Source organism: Taudactylus pleione, unplaced genomic scaffold, assembly GCF_031769625.1.
Source record: "Taudactylus pleione unplaced genomic scaffold, aTauple2 ptg000329l, whole genome shotgun sequence".
NCBI classification, from domain to species: Eukaryota; Metazoa; Chordata; class Amphibia; order Anura; family Myobatrachidae; genus Taudactylus; species Taudactylus pleione.
Window position 1 is genome coordinate 2,387,501 of NW_028284730.1, and position 21,422 is coordinate 2,408,922.

The following is a 21,422-nucleotide window of genomic DNA, read 5'->3' on the forward strand; positions in this document are numbered from 1 at the left end:
GGTCCTCACAGCCGCTCTCCATCCGCAAGGCTAAAATTTTCACATAGGTTTCGTACCTCATTTTCTGGGAGGGGATGGAAAGAAAAGGAAACTGTTTAAACAACCTGAACTCTGCATTATGACAAAATGTCTGATGCCCACACGTGACCTCTCAGACAACCCCACAGACAGGCCGCTCCTCACCTCATAGCGTAAATACTCCTCTCGCAGGTGATAGTCCTCCCAATCCCGCGTTTTGCTTTTGGAGTCTGGAAGATTCCGCTGATGCTCCGTCAGGTCGTCAGTAAAACTGTCCATCAAGCACTCGTGGGACTGAAGCTGCTCCTCCTAGGTGAGAGGAATGTGAGATAGTGGCATTACATTTGTGGCGAAAAAAGTAAAATGGAGTGCAGAGGTCAGATACATTAAGGGGTGTATGGCAAACCAGATTAAGGCAGGCCAATGGTGCTCAAACTCGCTCCTCAGGACCCCACACAGTTCACATTTTCCAAGTCACCTAGCAAGAGCACAGGTGTACTCATTACTCCCTCACACATTTTAAACGATCCACAGGTGGAGCTAATTATTTCACTTGTGATTCTGTGAGGAGACCTGGAAAACAAGCACTGTCTGGGGTCCTGAGGACGGAGTTTGAAAACCTGTGAAGTAGTCTAATAGCCAGGGAAACATTACATACTGAAGGACCAACAATGAGAAATGATGTTAGGCCAATTATGTTTTATTCATATGGAAGTTCAAATCAACCAGACACTAAAGACCTTTAAAGTGCACGCGGTATTTAGCAGTCATTTTTTGGACTGTACCGAATAACCTTTACAGAAGCACTTTTTCACAGGGATGACTCCTAAATGAACAGATAGGCTGCAGTACCAGGAATATTTTCTCAACTTACAGGTTATGCCAGCAACACATGCACTAGAAGAAGAATCCCAGGGTTCCAGTGTTTGCCTGGATTTAAGCAGGGTTTTTCATCAGAACCACGAGTTTGTATCTGTGAAAACTATGAGCTGTACAAGTTGAAGACTTTAAAATAGCACAAGGGCTTTTATACAGAACACCTACCAGGTCCAGCTTGCACTGAGAGGTGGGGAGGATCGGCCTGTAAAACCGTTTCTGCGAGCCCACGGCGGCGGGGAAAGGTGGTGACGAAAACATGGCAGTCACCAAGTTAATTCGGGAAATCCATGAATTCATTTCCTCGGATGTCCTTAGGAAAATAAAACGACAGGAATATACTTAGTTCTGATGCTCAGTGTTCGCTCCACACTGCCTGCATGTACCGCACCCTGTCTTATTTCATTGTTCATTCTATTTATACACCCTAGACCACCAATATGAGGACACCTGGCATTAATCTGGTTCAATTAATATTTATACTTTCACTAGACTTGTGAGGAGATATTTGCTCCAGATTGGATTTTCCAACGCTACCAAAAGTTCAAAATGTCTAAAACAAAGCTCATCCTCTTCTTTTCTTCTTAGGGTCACTAATCCTCCTCTACTCTTCCTGACGGTTGAAAACTTTAGTGCCATCCTAGACTCCGTGCTCAGCGATTTCCTCCACACAGCCCCTTGTCTCCTTCTTTGAAACATTGCAGGAATACAAACCAAAACCCTTATTCTCTCCTTTGGGTCATTGCCAAAACCCTTATTCATTCTCTCCCTTGGGACATTACCAAAACCCTTATCCATTCTCTCCCTCAGGACATTACCAACACCCTTATCCATTCTCTCCCTCAGGACATTACCAACACCCTTATCCATTCTCTTCCTCAGGACATTACCAACACCCTTATCCATTCTCTCCCTCAAGACATTACCAAACACCCTTATCCATTCTCTCCCTCAAGACATTACCAAACACCCTTATCTATTCTCTCCCTCAGGACATTACCAACACCCTTATCCATTCTCTCCCTCAGGACATTACCAAACACCCTTATCCATTCTCCCCATCAGGACATTACCAACACCCTGATCCATTCTCTCCCTCAGGACATTACCAAACACCCTTATCCATTCTCTCCCTCAGGACATTACTAAAAGCTTTATGTGTCCTCTCCCTCAGGACATTACCAAAAGCTTTATCTGTCCTCTCCCTCAGGACATTACCAAACACCCTTATCCATTCTCTCCCTCAGGACATTACTAAAAGCTTTATGTGTCCTCTCCCTCAGGACATTACCAAAAGCTTTATCTGTCCTCTCCCTCAGGACATTACCAAAAGCTTTATCTGTCCTCTCCCTCAGAACATTACCAAAACCCTTATCCATTCTCTACCTCAGGACATTACCAAAACCCTACTCCATTTCAATTTTGATGCGTGTGAACTGAAGCGACATATATATAATTGTTGTTACTCACTGAGCTTGAAAAAGAAAGACGCGCCAATCAGCAGTCTGCAGACGGAAGACGTGGGGCCTCTTGGTGTACTCTATCGCCTTCTCAGCCAGAGCATGGTGCACACTTATCACTTCTTCTGGGTACTGGAAGTCACACCTGTACTCATCCTGCTCAGGTGACAAAAGCCAAACACAGAGTGTAACACAGGCCAGTTCTAATTCTTACATATGAATGGTGCACGCACATGCAAACAGAAATGTATGTTTTATTTTCTTTCAGTATGTAACCAATCTTAACTTAAGAATCAGTCATGTGCTGTATAGGGGGAAGGGCTGCTGCAGCTCTGTATCATTGGCTGTATAACTGTATTGAATAATAGGTTAGTATGTCTCTACAAGAAGTGTAAACTGCAGTCCTTAATAATTCCCATAGTGAAAGTTCTCCTTTGTTCTATGTAAGTTACCATACCTTTAGGAAGAAGAGCAGCATCCCCTTCAGCACAGTGTGGAATGACTTCCAGCCTCGCTTTCCCCATGGAGCTTCAGTAATAAAGGGGAAAAGTTAGAAGATATTAAGAAGCAGCATGAAGATTTAGTACATACATGTATTTAAGATCAACATGCTCAGTACTTCAAGCCTGTATTAAGGAAATCGAGAGAGTAATTAAACTCTTCCTCTGGAGAATGTTTAGTCTCTGATGAAATTGCTGAACGCAATGGAATGCATCAACATTTCAATATGGGTAAAGCTGGGGACTGGCACAGAGCGATGAGACCACATTCCGCAACTCAACATCTTGTCTTAGTGAATGTTTATTATTAAACAAGCAGCGAAACAAGGATTTATAATCAAATACTTCACATCTGTGGATGAGATCTCAGTCGTAAAAAATTTTCAATGAATAATCCAAGACATTAGGACACACTGTTGCCCATTTGGGATTATTTGTATGAATGCAGCTAATGAAAGGCTTATTGAGAGTCTCTGATCTAGAGGGCACAGGCTAAAGACCCTTTAGACACAGACTTCCTGTGACTGCGAGGCAAGTTCTACAACAATTTCTTCTTCATTTAAGAGGAACATTTTCCACATATTATTTATGGGACTTCAGAGGTCCTAAACGAGAGCTTAAAATTTTGTTTCTACTCTTTCCAAAAACACTTTCAGTGTTACAGATCTAAGAGTAGTTTGCCATTTCCAAAGTTCCATTTTGTTTGTTTTGCACTAGCACTCTAAAAGACACATTGAGACATTAACTGAATTGTGGTTTATTGGTTCATTTTGTGTTTTTTTATTTGCAAATTCTATTTAATGGTATTTTTGTCATTTTGATTAATTTGTGATGAGCAAGCAACAGTCTATCATAACACTAGTGCCCGTGAAAACCACGGCAGTAATTATGTACAATGCCAGATATTTTTTGCAGAAACCACTGAGAGGGTGGTGCAGAGCGAATACCACTATGGGTTAAATGCCCAAAGTACATGATCAATCTCAATCTCTCAATATATATACATATATATATATATATATATACATACATACACACACACCATATATATCTTCTGATATGCAGTGCACCTCAGCTGTTGCTATCAGTATTGGAGTGCTATTCCGTGTTGTGTGTGTTTGAGCGTGAAAATATATCTATATATATTTTCAGTCTACTGTTCCTCTATCTATAATATATCTGTATAATTAATATTTGGACAGTAGCCACGAGGGTGATGGGACAAATTTGCAGGCCGGAGTGAGAGGGGAACCTTGTATACTGGAGTAAGTATAGCAGCAGTCTGGGGAGCACGTATGTTGGATCCAAATTACTTAGTATATACTGGTACTTGTGGGGTGAGGGTTAGTTATTTATTTTCATCTCCTTACACGCACACTTACTTTTCTTGCCATCGATGTACGCATGTACTTTACGACACAGCGTTCCTTGTTTGTAGATTGGAGCCTGCGGGTCAGGAGCCGGTATGTCCAAGAAGGGGGAGCTTTTTTTCCGAATAGACAGAAGATTTTCTGGGCGTGATACCAGGACATTTCCCAGTTTCTCTTCACTCCTGGTGTGGAAACAGTAAACTGCGCATTAGGAGAAAGCACAGCATGATCCATGGGAGCAGATGGTAAAGAGGAAAATGAGGTTTGCAGGTGAGTTTCCTAAAGTATAAGACAGTCAGTAATGTTTCAAAACTACTTACACAGCCCACTCCAGCTTCTCAACGCGGATCGCCTGGTGCAATCCCTACAAAGAATAAAATGTAATAGTATAATGCCATATAACAATACAATGCAAGATACAAAGAATAAAATGTAATAGTATAATGCCACATGACAATACAATACAAGATACAAAGAATATAATGTAATAGTATAATGCCATATGACAATACAATACAAGATACAAACAATAAAATGTAATAGTATAATGCCATATGACAATACAATACAAGATACAAACAATAAAATGTAATAGTATAATGCCATATGACAATACAATACAAGATACAAACAATAAAATGTAATAGTATAATGCCATATGACAATACAATACAAGATACAAACAATAAAATGTAATAGTATAATGCCATATGACAATACAATACAAGATACAAACAATAAAATGTAATAGTATAATGCCATATGACAATACAATACAAGATACAAACAATAAAATGTAATAGTATAATGTCATATGACAATACAAACAATAAAAAGGAACATGCACAACATTTTGCACTGGTACATTGTCCTTCTATTACAATTCTCTATACATGCCTACACGCCACTATTGGTGGATGACACTGTAACTACAACTGTGCCAGCAATGCTCGTCGAGCACATTGCTAGGTCCAGGCTTACCCTCTACTACAAGTGGTTCCGGGAAAGCAGAGAAGTTCTAGGAGGTGCCACAAGCAGGAGCGTAAGCGTCTCAACCTCCTACCAGGTCATAAATACCATAGAAAGCAGCATTCTAGAAATGTTCTCTATTTTTCTGCTATTATACACTTCAGTTTAGCATCGTTTATAGGTTATATTAACCATGAAGGTAAGCGGGAAGTTGGGAAAGCTTTTACGATTTGACTCATTTGTCTGCGAATAGCATTTTATTATTAGTTTTTTTATACATTGGTCTAAGTGAACATAGAAATCTTCTTCTCTGAATCCTGTCAACTCTAAGCTGGTGTAAAACAATCCAAGTCTGCCTGCAGTGTGTAAATGACTGTGCCACCCTCTGCGCCACAAATATACACTCTCTACACCATTTTAGTTCCTCATTTCAATAGATTTTCCCTACTAAACTAAATGTAATTAAATACTAATTTTCTAATTTAGCCCAGGCGCACTGGCTCATGCAGTCCGTACCGTGCAAGGAACGTCATCGCTCTTCCCATTGCCTCCTGTTCTGCAACGTGCTTCAAACACTTCTGTTCTTTCCATGGTACTCACACATCAAACAAATACTGGAAACACAGGACCACATGAATGGTAACGTACCTTCAGAAGTTCCCGGGGAAAATTGCCACCATCATTCATACCATCGAGGTTATTAATGAACTCCTGTGTGGTCATGCTCTTCCCAATGTTCTGCAGGAGAGAGGTGCAATTTATTAAAGAAAATAAAAAATAAGAAGAGAGGAGACTGTTGGCTTAGAAGTAATAGCAGCGTGTAAGTTATTAGACGGCAGAAAGTGTCACTACAGAGGTGTAGGCGTATGCAGGGCTTTCCTTATGGGAATGCGTGGCTGAGCCACGTCCCCACACCACCAGCCCCCAACTCAGCCCACTCACTTCTTCCTGGGGGCCAGCTGATGACGTGGTGGCGCTCGATTGGAGTGCTCGCCAACGTCACTGCCTTGCTTCCCAGCCCCCAGGTACACAGTCTGGAACAGTGTCTGTTGATCCCGGACTTACTGACTTTTTTTTAGGTTGGCGTTGCATAAGGGGTGCGGGGGCACATACCCTGCACAGCCTGTGCGCATGCCTATGTTCAGGTAGGATAAACAGGGTAAAACTCTGCAAAGTTCATCCAGTGCCAATTACCATCATACTTAAATTACAAGAAGCGTCTGGTGAAGCTTATACAACAAAGAAAAGAACCGTTTATACAGTTTGACCTCTAGAGTAATCTTAATGCACAAACTTGTAGGTCTATAAAGGGCACAGATTTTTCCAGGATTTTATGCTGTATGATAAAGGATTGGGAACACTGGCCATGCAAAATCGTGTATAAGCGTTTCTCTGCCCCAACCACCCTTATTACATGCCCTTCACCAAAGTGGTTTTATTATTAAAAAAATATGAGATATGGTAAGAACTTACCTTTGTTATCTCTATTTCTACGAAGTCCATAGGGTTCCACAGGATACCTTGGGGTATAGGTGTGACGTCAGTCATCGGGCACCATAGAGTTAAGCTTTCAGCCTCCCAGGATGCACTAGGGTCCCCCTCCTATACCCCGCCCCCGAGCCAAGGCACCTCAGTTAGGTACCAAGCCATAGGCCGGAGGAGGAGAAGGAAGAGAAAGAAGATCTGGATACACACAAGAATCACACTCTCACCAGAGGGAGACGGAAAAACCGGTGACCAGAATAAAGCCCATCTGCAGCACAGGTGCGACAGGGCGGGAGTCCTGTGGAACCCTATGGACTTCGTAGAAATAGAGATAACAAAGGTAAGTTCTTACCATATCTCATATTTTCTACTTCAGGGTCCATAGGGTATCCACAGGATACCTTGGGGATGTCCGAAAGCAGTATCCTTTAAGGGTGGGGACGCTCCTGTGCTGAAAAAAGGAAAATCCGCCGCCCGAAGGAAGCATCCTGAGAGGCGAAGGTGTCAAACCTGTAATACCTCACGAAGGTATGGACAGAGGACCACGTAGCAGCCTTGCAGATCTGGACTGCAGAGTCATCACGTCGAGCTGCCCACGAAGGACCCACAGACCTAGTGGAATGAGCCTTCAAAGAAGGAGGAGCCGGCAGACCTTCATGAAGATAAACTTCAGAAATAGCCATACGGATCCAGGCTGCCAAAGTTTGCTTTGAAGCAGGCCAACCCTTTTTATGGAAGCCATAGAGGACAAACAAGGCGTCCGACTTCCTAAACGAAGAAGTGCGTTCAACATAAGTCATTAAGGCCCGCACAACATCCAAAGTGGCCTCACTCACTGAAAGGCCAGGTGAGTTAAAGGCCGGAACAACTATTTCCTCGTTAACATGAAACTGGGAAACAACTTTGGGAAGAAATTCAGGCCGAGTGCGGAGCACTGCCCTGTTCCCATGAAAAATCAAGAAAGGGGGTCTGCAAGAAAGAGCCCCTAAATCAGAAACACGTCTGGCCGAAGCAATGGCCAGAAGGAAAACAGTCTTAGCTGTTAGCCATTTAAGATCCACTGAGCCCAGTGGTTCAAACGGCGGTCCCTGGAGAGCCCTCAGGACCACAGCCAAATCCCAAGGCGCCACAGGTGGAACAAAGGGCGGCTGAATGCGCAGAACACCTTGCATAAAGGTGCGCACATCGGGGATTGTAGCAATCTTACGGTGAAACCAGACAGACAGGGCCGAAACCTGTACGTTCAAAGAAGCAAGGCGAAGCCCATGGTCTAGTCCCGCTTGTAGGAAGGCGAGTATCCGAGACAGACGAAACTCCCACGGTGCATAACCTCTCGGTCGACACCACTGGAAGAACGTATGCCACACGCGATGGTATATCCTCGCGGAAGACGGTTTCCGAGCTCGTAACATGGTACACACTACAGAGCTGGAAAACCCCCTGGACCTCAACATGGCTGTCTCAACAGCCACGCCGTCAAAGACAGCCGAGTCAGGTCCGGGTGAAGACAAGGACCCTGCGACAGAAGGTCCGGTCGTAGCGGCAACCGCAGAGGACTGTCCACGGACAGACCCTGAAGGTCTGAGAACCAGTGCCGTCTGGGCCATGCGGGAGCTAGCGAGAGTCCCTCCTTCCTGTTTGAATTTCCGGATTACCCGTGGAAGAAGGGAAACCGGAGGAAACAGGTAAGCGAACCGGAACGTCCACCGGACGGACAGAGCATCCACCAGAGACCCCTCTTCGTCTCTTGTGCGAGACCCGTACACCGGCAACTTGTTGTTGTGCCGGGACGCCATGAGGTCGATCTCTGGAAGACCCCACTTGTCCACCAGTAGTTGAAAAACGTCCGGGTGCAGGGACCATTCCCCCGGATGAACGTCCTGGCGACTTAGAAAGTCCACCTCCCAATTTAGCACTCCCGGGATGAAGACAGCTGATATGGCCGGAAGATTGCGCTCCGCCCATACCAGGATCCGAGACACCTCTACGAGAGCCGCCCGACTTCGGGTTCCTCCTTGCCGGTTTATGTAGGCCACGGTGGTAGCGTTGTCCGACTGGACCTGCACTGAGCGACCCTGGAGAACCCGATGTGCCTGCTGGAGGGCATTGAAGACCGCACGGAGTTCCAAGATATTTATTGGAAGCTCCGCTTCTGTCGGAGTCCACCTGCCCTGGAACAAGTGTGGACCCGAAACTGCTCCCCAGCCCCGAAGACTGGTGTCCGTTGTCAACAGGACCCAATTTGGTACCCAGAACGGACGTCCCTTGCTGAGATGGGTCGTCTGTAACCACCAGGCAAGGGACAGGCGAACCTCCGGGGTGAGCACCATCGTCTGGGACTTTAGAGACTGAGGCAGCCCGTTCCACTTGGACAGGATCAGGTGCTGCAGAGGTCTGGAGTGAAACTGGGCATATTCCACCATGTCGAACACCGACACCATGGAGCCCAGTAACCTCATCGCCGAGTGTAGAGACACCCGGCGGCTGTGCAGACAACTGCGCACCCTCGACTGTAAAGCAGAGATCTTTTCCCCGTCACAAAGATCCTTTGCTATCCCGAGTCCAATAAGGCTCCGAGGTGCAGAATCCGCCGAGACGGGATTAGAGTGGACTTCTGCCAGTTTATTAACCAGAGGTGCCGTTGCAGTAGCGCAATGGTCAGGTCCAAGTGGCGCAGAAGGAGCTACGGAGATCCTGCCACTAATAAAAGGTCATCCAAGTATGGCAACATGCGGACTCCCTGCAGCCGCAGAGAAGCCGCCATGACCACCATCACCTTGGTGAACACACGCGGTGCTGTCGCCAGGCCAAAAGGTAACGCCCGAAACTGAAAGTGGTCGCTGCGGATTGCAAACCTGAGGAACTGTTGATGGCGCAAAAGAATAGGGACATGCAGGTAAGCGTCCTGTATGTCCAATGACACCATGTAGTCCCCAGGTTCCAGCGCCAGAATGATGGACCGTAGGGTCTCGATCCGAAACTTCGGCACCCGCAAAGACTTGTTGAGAGCTTTGAGGTTGAGAATCGGACGATACGACCCATTGGGTTTCTGCACCAAAAAGAGATTGGAATAGAAACCCTGGCCCCTCTGGGAGAATGGAACAGGCACTATAACTCCAGCCTGGAGCATAGTGTGCAAGACCTTCCGCAGCTCCGTGGCCTTGTTCCGGTCTGATGGTAGACCCGTGGTGAAAAATCGAGCCGGGGATCTGTGCCGGAAAGAGAGGGCGTACCCGTGGGAGACCACCTCGAGAACCCAAGTGTCTGTCGTGGCGACCGACCAACACAGGGCGAACTGCAGCAGGCGGCCTCCCACTTTGGGATCCCCCAAAGGGAGGCCCGGACCGTCAGGCCACAGGCTTGTCATCTGGCTTAGGGGCCGGACGTCTGGTACTCCATGCCTGCTTCCGAGGCCTGGCCGATTTCTTGGGACCAGCCTGTCGGGGAAAAGACTATGGTTTGGGCCTGCCCTGGGCCCTATAAGACCGAAAGGACGATGGTCCTGAACCAGAAGGAACAGCGGCCGACGGGAGACATGCCGATTTGGCTGCCGCCAGCGTGGCCACAATCTTGTCCAGATCTGGACCGAAGAGAACTTCTCCGTTAAAGGGCAACGCCTCCAAACCCTTTTTGGAATCAGCGTCCGCCTTCCAGGATCGCAACCACAAGGTGCGACGAGCAGCCACCGCTGCTGAAGAAATTCGAGACACCAGGGTACTAATGTCTAAGGCCGCCTCGTTGATATAAGTGGCCAAATCACGGAGATTACCAATCAACTCCGCCTGTTCGGCCGGACAGTCGGAATCAAATGACGCCTCCAATGAATCCGCCCAGCGCTCCATCGCTCTGGCAACCCAGCAAATGGCCAAGGGAATAAGCGGACTTCAGGGAGATCTCCACCTTGCGGTCCGTAGCATCCTTAAGGGAGGACATGGATGGCATCGGCAATGTGGCACTACGGACAAGACGTGTCACATGAGAATCCACCTGTGGAGGGGATTCCCACTTAGCAAAATAATTATCCGCGAACGGATAAGCCACCGCCAGGCGCCTCTGCGGCTGGTATCGCTTGCCAGGCTGTTTCCACGCCTCCTCTAAATGGTCCACCAACTGACCCGAAAGAGGAAAGACTGTGGCGTCACCCTTCACATCCTTAAAAAAGGCATACTTGGATTTAGCCGCTGGGGGAACTTCGTCCTCAATCACCAAGGCTGTGCGGACTGCCCGAATAAGTCCAGGAATATACACCTTGGACCTAGCGTCAGCGTCCTTAGTATGGAGAGGTTCCTGATCGTAAGGATCCAGAATCTCCCCATCATCAGACGTCCCTTCGTCATCCTCATAAGTAGCCGACACCGGACGTTTATGTGGCCGCATCACAGCCTCCCCCTGCAACACATCCGACAAGTGCTGTACAGAACTCGTCAGGGAGTTAACCCACGCCGGCTCCTGAGAAACCGGGAGAGGGGAAATAGGGAGACTGCGGGGTACCACCAATTGTCTTGGGAAACCCTGCATGGGTGACGACACCACTGACTGCTGGGACAAACCCATCTGCGTAAACGCGGGCTGCGGAGCTAACTGGCCCACTAAGGTTGTAAGCGCCCGAGCGAAACAAGCCCAGGGCGGCTCCTGTACCGGTGCTGTAACCGTAATAGGCCGCGCCATAGACAAACACTGCCGGCAGAGGCCCTCCGTGCTACCCTCCCCCTCCGCTAAAGGTACTTTACACGTAGTACACTGTAGCCGGAGAGGAAAATCACTTTCAGACATGATGGTACAATGTATGTGACCCCTCTCACCAATTGTTTTTGAAAAAGGCGAGAGACCACCCTGCAGCACCGCACCGCAAGGGCTTAGCAGAAAGAACAGGGACAGTAATAAAGCTGACAGTCAGATATAGAAGATACAGGCAGCAGCGCTAGCACAGTCACATACAATGCAAAGAAAATCAATTCCTGCACTAACCAGCGCTGATAAATCAACTACACAGACACAGAGTCTGGCAGGACACAGCGCTGCATACACAGACCTGACCACAGCGGAGGAGAGGTATGCGGGGGGACCCAGACCACGATGCCTCCGTCCAGGCTTCCAGCAGCGTTCACCATGCGTTCTGGAAGATGGCCGCCGAGGAGCAGAGAGGAGGCTGGCCTGGGGGAGGAGCGCTGCCACAGGGCAAGTCGGCGTGTTGCAGAGAGGGCTGTGTGCAGCGGGGGAGGCGCCGGCTGTGACACAGGGAAGGCGCGCTCCCCTGGCATGCATTTAACCCCTGGGACGCCGCAGCGCTACCGTTCTGCTGCGGTCCGCTGTCCCAGGGGGGTAGTGGAAGCGCAGGTTATATACCTGGCTCCACGCTGCAGCCAGTCCCCAGGGAGCCCCCTGCCTGGTGACTCTGGACCATGTAACAGCGGGGACCCACCGCGGGACCCCGCTGCTTACCTTGCTGTCCCCCTTGATTCCGGCCATGGTCCGGAACATCTGGGGTCACCGCTAGCTGTGACCCCAGATGCTCACCAGCATCCCCGGATCGGTACCGGCGTTCTGGTACCGGCGGGGGTGTAGGGAAGACAGCATGGACGTCAGGACTGACTGTCCATGCTGTACATCCAGATGTGCAGCCACAGCTGCATGCAGGAAAACTTCAGGGGCTCTTCTTAGCCCCCACTCCAACAGGTGCACCCGACTCCGGCCGGGCACCAAACTAAACTGAGGTGCCTTGGCTCGGGGGCGGGGTATAGGAGGGGGACCCTAGTGCATCCTGGGAGGCTGAAAGCTTAACTCTATGGTGCCCGATGACTGACGTCACACCTATACCCCAAGGTATCCTGTGGATACCCTATGGACCCTGAAGTAGAAACTCTGGTGACACCAATGGCATATTCACATGAGCCACTATTTTATTTTCTCAGTTTACCTCTGCACTGGGCTGAAAGAAATACACCTTTTCATTAGACTAAATCACCCCCATTCCAAATTACACTGCTGTGCATGGTCAGACCTACCTCCTTGAAGCAGCCCAAAAGGGCATTGCTAAACGCCATGGTTTTGCGCTGGTGCGCTCTATAGACCGCCCAGTATTCGCCAACTCGTCGCTCTCAGGACGTTTCCTCACAGACTAGAAGTGTGCCTACTTTTATCGAGGTGGAAATAATCGGGAGATGCCTGCTACAAATCAGGGTGGGACCTGAAGGTATGCCCTAAAACCTGTGCTCTCCAGCCTTCTCTCTCATTACAGTAATCTCACTCTGCAGCACCTGTTGTGCACATGCGCAGAACTGGTGCTGCGCACGTGCAGATTCCCGATAATCGGGAACCTGCAGTCAGCAGTGCACGCTCAATCAGGCCCTCATACCGAAACGCATGTGCTATTTGCTAAGTATCACATGATCGGACTGCATTTGGAATTGCATTAAACAGGCCCCAGGTGTAGACACATGATTAGACATACAGAGCATTAGAAGTAAAGCTGTAACTGGGACTGTGTATTGTAATTTTACTGGACAGCTCTAGTTTTCTGCTGCCAACTCTGTGCTGGTTTTGTAACTGGCAAAACTGGTTGTATGGGTAAGCTCATAAACATAGGTGAAATGTTACCTGTCCGTGTAGGTCTGAATTAAGTAGCATGATGGCACAGGTAAGAGTGTGAACAGCATCTGAAACAGGCACAAAATTCTGGTTATCTGATAGCTTGAGTTCAAGTCCTGTGCAGTCTAGCAAATGATGCATGGAAAACAGGGCATTAAGCTGACATAAGTAGCGATCACTCACCAGCGGAGCTGAACTCCTTGGGGTTGCAGCTGTGGAAACGTTTGGAGAAATGGAACAGGACCCGCTCTCGTTCCTGAGTTTCCCCAGTCAGCACCAGCTCTTGTAACAGAGACCTGAAATATTGCAGATTGCTGCATTACACCTGGAAAGCCTCAGGCAACGGCGGTTTCTAGAGCTGATAGAGCATCTGTTGTCTACACACAATGGAGGGAGACCATCTGTAGGCTGAACCAATATGCCTGAATATATACCATATATGTTTCCTAGGAACTAATGTCCCATAAATATTAGTCATGCAGTGCCTCAGTAATGTCCCGGTCCTCATGAACACTAGTTTAACTCCCTAAGTAGCTGTTATCCATGAGTTAGAAAGGACAGGTTCTCTTTACATCATTCCCTGTACTAGAAGATATCAGTTTATGTTCCTGTGTCTGTTCCTACCAGGGAATAGGCAGGGGAAGGCTGACAGAACGTCCATTTTCTGTATATATGCCAATATATTTGTTCCCAGAAAGCATAGAATAGCTTAAAGGGAAATAACTGAAAATAAGCAAAGTGCCAGTGGCTGTACTATGCAAATAAAGTATAATAATGGTAATAATAATAAATAAGAGACAGATTCGGCACTGTAGCGGCACCCTAAGAAGGACTATGGTCCTACCCATTGTGACTGGTGAAGAAAATAAAAATAGTAAAATACAAATGTTTTTTTTTCCCTTTGTATTTTATCACACAAATGATGCTGGAAGTACAGTTAATAAGTTAAGATTATATTTCATAACTATAAAAAAGATAAAAGGACTGAGACAGCTCATCATTGTGTGAGGACATGAGACACCCATTCTCTCAGTGCATGGACAATGAATACTGCTCTTACCTAAGAGCCACATCCAAGCTCTTCCCCGTGAAGTCAAAGAGAGCCAGGTATTCCTCCGCCACCATAGTGCTGAAATCATTACTACAAGGAAGAGGCAGACACACGAGTCAGCAGCTGGACCACAGTACAAACCACACACACACACAACCTCAATCAGAGTCGGTTGTTGCGGCCGCACGGTCGTACGCCACCGATGTTCGCTATACTGTGCATGCGTAAATTTCGCAATGCGCGTGCGCAAACTAGCCGCTACGATCAGAAAGTTCTCTCTCCTTGAACACAGCCAGGTCGGTAGGTTGAGTGACAGGGTGAGGCGTTTGTGGGTGGTAACAGGGGAAGGTGCTTGAAAACGGGGGAGTGGAGATCCGAACGCAGGCGTGCCTAATTATGCGAACGGCGTTTTATGGGAATGCATACGGATTATGGGAGTGCATAATTAACAAAGTAGCGTCATGGCACATGTGACATGGGAGGTTTTTACACTGACATGATCGTAGAGCTTAAGAGAGGGTATGGTCAACCTTAAGCTCTACGACCAGTTCCGATGGTTCACGATGGTCTCGATTAATCCTTATATGCCCGGAGATGACGTGCAATGCGTACGAGAAGGGGGCATATTTTTTTGTCTTCCGACCGCTTGCTCCCCTTGGTCGGCCAACTACCGATCCGAACTTAGGGACGCAACTTGCGAGGGAATCATTTGCATATCCGGCCCCTTTTTCCGTACGACCGTGCGGCTGCAACGACCGACTCTGAATGAGATCCACAATGTGCATCCTCATTGCAGCGCGCTGTACAGCACATGACAAGCCAATTCCATTGTGTAAACACAAGTTACAGAAATCATGATAAGGAATATAGTGTAAGGAGGAAACACTTTTACCACTAGGCCAACAAATAATCACCGGTCTATAATCACTAAACAGGAAGTCTCGCTAATTTCCACAGAGTATTTAGCAATCTCCGGCTATGGGCATGTGAACTTTGTGATATACCTATTGCTTCCCCGCACCCAGGTCCATGGTGTGATGGCCTTTATATTGCGTGTACACTACATGCACTGTACATTGTTTTGCACTGAAGGAAATAGTAATTAATTATTAGTTCTTTGTGTCAGTGGGTTATGTAGTAAAATCAACGCAACTAAAAAGCCACACAGAGGTATTCTTCTAATTCTTATTATTAAACCCCGGCAGGGTCCAGCTAGGTGTTATTCAGGTAATGCCATGTGCAATAGACTAGCACATGCAGGGCAGCAGGAGATGAAGTGAGCAGGGTCAGAACCAGCTGTAGCCAATCACAGCATTAGAATGTTGACAGTAACACAGTGTATTTAAGCTCAGCTAATTCCAGCCTGTCCATGTGTAGGTTAAGGTTGAATAGGGAAGGTCAGAGCTCTAAGCCAATATGTAGTCAACTAGGGGGAGATGAAACAAACATTGGAGAGAGATAAAGTACCAGCCAATCAGCTTCTGTCATTTTACATGGTGTCTTTAAAAAATGACAGTTAGAAGCTGATTGGTTGGTACTTTATAGCTCTACACTTGATCTCTCTCCAAGGTTTGATACATCTCGAGACTTCTTACAAGTGATAAGACCGGATGTGAATATATACAGATGTGTCCTCATACATCTAGCCTCCTTGTGCGTTAAACAGCCCTTCTAGTCATGCCATGCTGTGGTGCGACTCTGTAGTGCCGGGCATCTTTTCGTGCAACGTTTTATCTTCAAATGCGTCTAACATGCACAGTGATGTGAATAGTACGCACCAGCAGCTTCTGACGATTAAAAGGATATGCGGCATGCCTATATTCTGTGTGCGCCTGCAGGTGTATCTGCATGTGAAATGCGGAGTTAGTGTCTCAGCCGCTTAACACTTACTTTTTCTGGAGATATGCAGCAACCTGCGACCTTTTAAAGCCATCCAGATGGAACAGCTTGACAGCCAGACAACGCGCTGCCTCTGCATCCTGAGTGATGGCCACAGTATCCACGTAGGTCACCTCTTCAGAGCTGTGTAGTGAAAAATATATGTCCACAGCGTTACATTTCGTAGTGATCTGCAATTACACGTGCATGGTCAGCCTAATGCTGCTTCACTTACCCAGAAGTCTCAAAATCCGTGGACACGTCATCCAACTGATCCATTACAATCTCCGGGATATCCTGCTGTGACGTCATCCGCAGCTCATCCGTTCTGCACTCCCACTGATCTAGAACAATCTCTGGGGAATCCTGCTGTGACGTCATCCGCAGCTCATCCGTTCTGCACTCCCACTGATCTAGAACAATCTCTGGGGAATCCTGCTGTGATGTCATCCGCAGCTCTACATTCCTGCCGGCCCACTGATCTAGAACAATCTTTGGGAAATCCTGCTGTGAGGTCATCCGCAGCTCTACATTCCTGCCGGCCCACTGATCTATAACAATCTTTGGGAAATCCTGCTGTGAGGTCATCCGCAGCTCTACATTCCTGCCGGCCCACTGATCTATAACAATCTTTGGGATATCCTGCTGTGAGGTCATCCGCAGCTCTACATTCCTGCCCTCCCACTGATCTATAACAATCTCTGGGGATTCCTGCTGTGAGGTCATCCGCAGCTCTTCATTCCTGCCGTCCCACTGATCTATAACAATCTCTGGGGAATCCTGCTGTGACGTCATCCGCAGCTCTACATTCCTGCTCTCCCACTGATCTATAACAATCTCTGGGGAATCCTGCTGTGAGGTCATCCGCAGCTCTACATTCCTGCCGTCCCACTGATCTATAACAATCTCTGGGGAATCCTGCTGTGAGGTCATCCGCAGCTCTTCCATTCTGCCGTCCCACTGATCTATTACAATTTCCGGGGAATCCTGCTGTGTTGTCATGCGCAACTCTTCATTCATGCTCTCTAATGGCAATCTTCTGCTTACATGTTCCTTGCCTTGGCAACCCTGGCATAACAGATGTGTGCCTACTTCATGGTTCTCTATGGGTATGAATTGGTCATGGCACAGTGTGAGTAAGCTCTCTTCACTTGGCTCCTCCTGCATTTGGGAAGTGGATGAATGGTCCATGGAAGGTAGGGGTTTGTGCTCAGATTCCTCATCTGCTAGTAGCAATGTCGTCCATAAACCAGGCTCTGAAAACAGTAACCCTTCCTCTTCAAAAGTCGCTTCCTGGCACGGAGCTAGGAGAGGATACAGAAATGCCACATTACCATTTACAAAACTGTAATACGTCGTAACCAAGAGACTTTATAGTCCAGAGCATTCCAGGGACAGAGAAATCGTCCCAGTCAGCGTTATGCAGCTTCTCCTGTGCCAAGTGCCAGACACAATGCAGTTATGGCACGCCCTGGCACTCGTGACCAGTCCAGGAGCCCTAGCTAACGTGGATTTCTGTGAGAAATGCATTCTCGGGGCTAGTCGCAGGAATTAATTGCATAGTGCCCGGGGGAAGTATATTCTGTGTAAGGAATTGAATCTCCCCCTTCAATTGTAATTTGGAAACCATGCAAGGTGGTGTGGATTTGCTAAATTCATATAATAATGTAAAACCCAGCATATAAGATGCTATAAAACGCTGCACATTAGGAGTGCGACCCTGTGCACTGTGGGATCAATTCCTAAACCAGGGCTCTGGAGCGGGTTCAGACCCACTCGCTAGGATGCGATCACTCATACCTGGCCGATATTTGCAATCTGCGCATCGGTATGGATTGCAATGTGCGTGTGCGAACCTCTGCGAAAGATCGGGAAGTGCTCGCTCGCCCAGCATAGACAAGCCAGTTGAATGAGTGAAAGGAGAGGCCGTTTGTGAGTGGTAACAAGGGCAGGCCACTAGAAACGGGGGAGTGGAGGAACGAACGCAGGCATACCTGAGTGTTTCAACGCCGTTTCAGAGGCGTGCATAATTAACTGGCAGCGTCATTGTACAAGTCACCTGGTTGTATTTCACACTGAAGTGATCGCAGTGCTTGCGGCAAGGTATAGTCAACCTCAAGAGCTGCGAGCACATCCGATGGTGCTTGACGTACCAATGTTTTCATGCACTTCCAGGAGATGACGTGCGCAAGTGGGCGTCTTATGAATGGCTGGTGGGCGTCTGTATACACAAAGTGATCGCACGCCAAGACATAGTGGGCGTGCTAATGCCTTGCCGTACAATCGCCTGCCTTGCATTAGATTTGCATATGCTGGGAGCGAGCGAATGCATCTAGCAAGCAGGTCTGAATGAGCTCCTCTGTTCCTATGGTAGGAACTAATCTAAGCCGCATTTCATTGTAAGGCTACTTGTAAAACCACAAGACCTAACCTGGGCCTATCACACAGACCATTCTACAGAGACAAAGCAAAAACCTATAAATGGAGCTTTTCCAGATCAGGCTCGTGCTCTCCTTATTTCAAAAAGGAAAACCCCCACAAACATACACAACAAATCCTTACTATTGTAGATGCATACAAAGAGCACGTGCAGATGAATCACACACACAAAACATTTCCATGTTGTAAAAAATTTTTTTATGAGCTTCAATAACTGGTGATAAAAGGACTGAATGACCGGAATACACCACATTATGCTCACAGCCAGCGATCAGAACACACCCTCTATTATTCCTCACTGTAACAGTATGAGCAATGGCCTATTAATCTGTGAGGTATCACCCTGCAATTAATGTGGCATTTGATTTCTGAGGTAAAAATAAGGTCAGACTGCCGTGCTGGGTACACTTGTACCAGTATATTCCTATTTCCTTTTTATTACATACCAACTTAATTGTCAAGTACATTATGTTCTTTTTTCTGCATTGATTTATTTTTGTATGTTTAAAAACTCCAAAAAATATTGGATTTAAAAAAAAAATTCATTGAGTATAACCCCCCCCCATTTTACACCTTTATTAAATAAATCTCTAATATTAATAAAATCACAAATATCTGGTTCAATCCTCAACAGGCCATGTTTTCAGGATTTCTATCTGTGGAAATAGGTTGGATAAGTACTGATCCAGCAAAATAGATGAACTCAGAAATTGAGAAAACATGACCTAATGGGGGTATTTGATGGTTGGAGTTGAGAACCCCTGATCTAACAGTTTATTCTGGGAATGAAGTGAACAGTCTACCGCAGTGATTCCCAACCTCGGTCCTCAAGGCACAAGGTCCTGGTTTTCGTTATATCCATTATTGTGCACAGATGATTAAATCAAAATAACTGAGGTACTAATTAAGTCACTTGTGCTCTAGTATGGCTATCCCTAAAACCTGGACTGTTAGTGTGCCTTGAGGACCGTGGTTGGGAACCCCTGGCCTACAGTCAACTTCTTAAATTCTATAATAATAGTAAAAGTTAAATATATTTTATTGTAATGCTTTGTATATTTATAGAACAGGAGGAAGTCTAATCGTACCATTTACATTGCTTTTCAGTGATTTATTGAGTCAGTAAGTACTAATTCTAATTCTCTGTGCTACTCAGGTCCCATATTGATGTTCTTATTGTACTAAGGGATTTATTTACTAAAATGCGAGTTTATAAAAGTTGAGGTGTTGCCCATGGCAACCAATCAGATTCTACTTATTTATTTAGCACCTTCTAGAAAATAATAGCTAGAATCGGATTTGTTGCTATGGGCAACATCTCCACTTCTAAAGACCCGCACCTTAGTAAATATACCCCTAAGTTATATTGTATAAACACAAAGGGGGAGATGTATCAAACCGGGGGGACAGATGAAGTTACCCATATAGACCAATCAGATGCTACCTATCATTTTAAAGACTATACTAGATCAATGATAACTAGAGTATAAGCTGATTGGTTGCTATGGGTAACTTTCCCACTTATCCTCTTTTAGAAGGATTAAACCACCTCCACCACAGGGACATATACAAATTGTATTTAATTAGAGCTGTGGTTTAGTTTTATGCATCTATCTATCTATCTATCTATCCTTAGTCTTTTTGGAAAGCAATCTATAACCACTGGAAGCTTTTTAATTACGATTTATATTGTAATAGCAAAGAAGGAGGGGTAGTCAGGCACCACTAGCATATCAGTGCTGTGTGTATGTGTGGAAAAATAATAAACATATCCGGTAAATGAGTTTTGGTTGCAGTACAATGAGGAAAAAAACCTAACTAAAGTTATCAAGACTGAGGTAATACAACAACAACACAGTGCAGAACAGCATCAGCCCCAATTACATGACAGAAGAATAGAACTTTGTGTAAACTTTCCCCCAAACAAAACAGCCACTAATTGCACACCGCTAAGGATGAATGGGACAATTGTGATGGCCATTTCCTGTAAGATCTCGTTGTACAGTGATTGTGCACATAGCAGGGCGATGTAGGTCTAAGGACGTTCTCACTTACAGAATTCAGGCGCTTCAGGAGCCGAGGTGCAGCCAGTCACATTGCATGGAGCGTCTTCTGCGCAGACGAAGACCTGAAAGAGGTGTACCGATGAGAATCAGAGTTCTTATACAATTTGATAAAAAATTATTCTTTGAAACAAAACATCTAAATGTCCTTTGTGCACAGTTAACATTGCAGTCTATGCTGAATTAAAGGGAAAAGTAACCACAAACAATGTCCTGTGCATAACTACCTACAGTACCAGAGAGAGATAGGCAACATTTGTTAGACAGAGTTTATCCCCTGTGCAGGCCGTGAACACACATAGGGGGCTGTGTATGCCACCTTTTTACCCGCTGTCATCGTTTTTCCAGAAATGGCTCTTGCACTAATTAGGTCATACCTGGCATCAAATGATGTCACACATACACCTTGCTATCAGGCCAAGCCCTCAAGCAATTGTACTGTCAGAGCACTATAATGTCTCAGATCTATGTACAAAGCCGAGGGAGAGGGAGATAACGTAGTCAGAGATAAAGTACAAACCAATCAGCTTGTGTCACTTTACAGGCTGCGTTTGAAAAGTTAGTTAGGAGCTGATTGGTTGGTACTTTATCTTCGTCCACTTTATCTCTCTCCAAGGCTTAGTACAAAGACCCCCTAATTCTTTTAGGTCATACACCCCTCAGTTAGGTGGACAAGTAATCTCTGGCTAAGATTAAGTGTAGATGCCTATGCACGCTGTAGCGGT

The 21,422-nt window shown here is 46.4% G+C and overlaps 1 protein-coding gene across 1 annotated transcript in view; it reads right to left on the bottom strand.

The window, feature by feature from the left end:
- Positions 1–21,422, bottom strand: part of PSD4 (pleckstrin and Sec7 domain containing 4) — a 65,512-nt gene that overhangs the window by 2,320 nt on the left and 41,770 nt on the right. The window contains exons 4-17 of the mRNA XM_088443300.1: positions 20,690–20,762; positions 16,431–17,499; positions 16,208–16,339; positions 14,327–14,407; positions 13,450–13,562; positions 13,276–13,334; positions 5,842–5,931; positions 4,545–4,588; positions 4,237–4,406; positions 2,812–2,882; positions 2,365–2,510; positions 1,063–1,207; positions 184–327; positions 1–64 (exon numbers count right to left, since the gene is read on the bottom strand). The exon at positions 1–64 is cut by the window's left edge and continues 2,320 nt beyond it. Coding sequence (XP_088299426.1) covers positions 1–64; positions 184–327; positions 1,063–1,207; positions 2,365–2,510; positions 2,812–2,882; positions 4,237–4,406; positions 4,545–4,588; positions 5,842–5,931; positions 13,276–13,334; positions 13,450–13,562; positions 14,327–14,407; positions 16,208–16,339; positions 16,431–17,499; positions 20,690–20,762 — 2,401 coding nt within the window. The remainder of the gene's footprint in view (positions 65–183; positions 328–1,062; positions 1,208–2,364; positions 2,511–2,811; positions 2,883–4,236; positions 4,407–4,544; positions 4,589–5,841; positions 5,932–13,275; positions 13,335–13,449; positions 13,563–14,326; positions 14,408–16,207; positions 16,340–16,430; positions 17,500–20,689; positions 20,763–21,422) is intronic.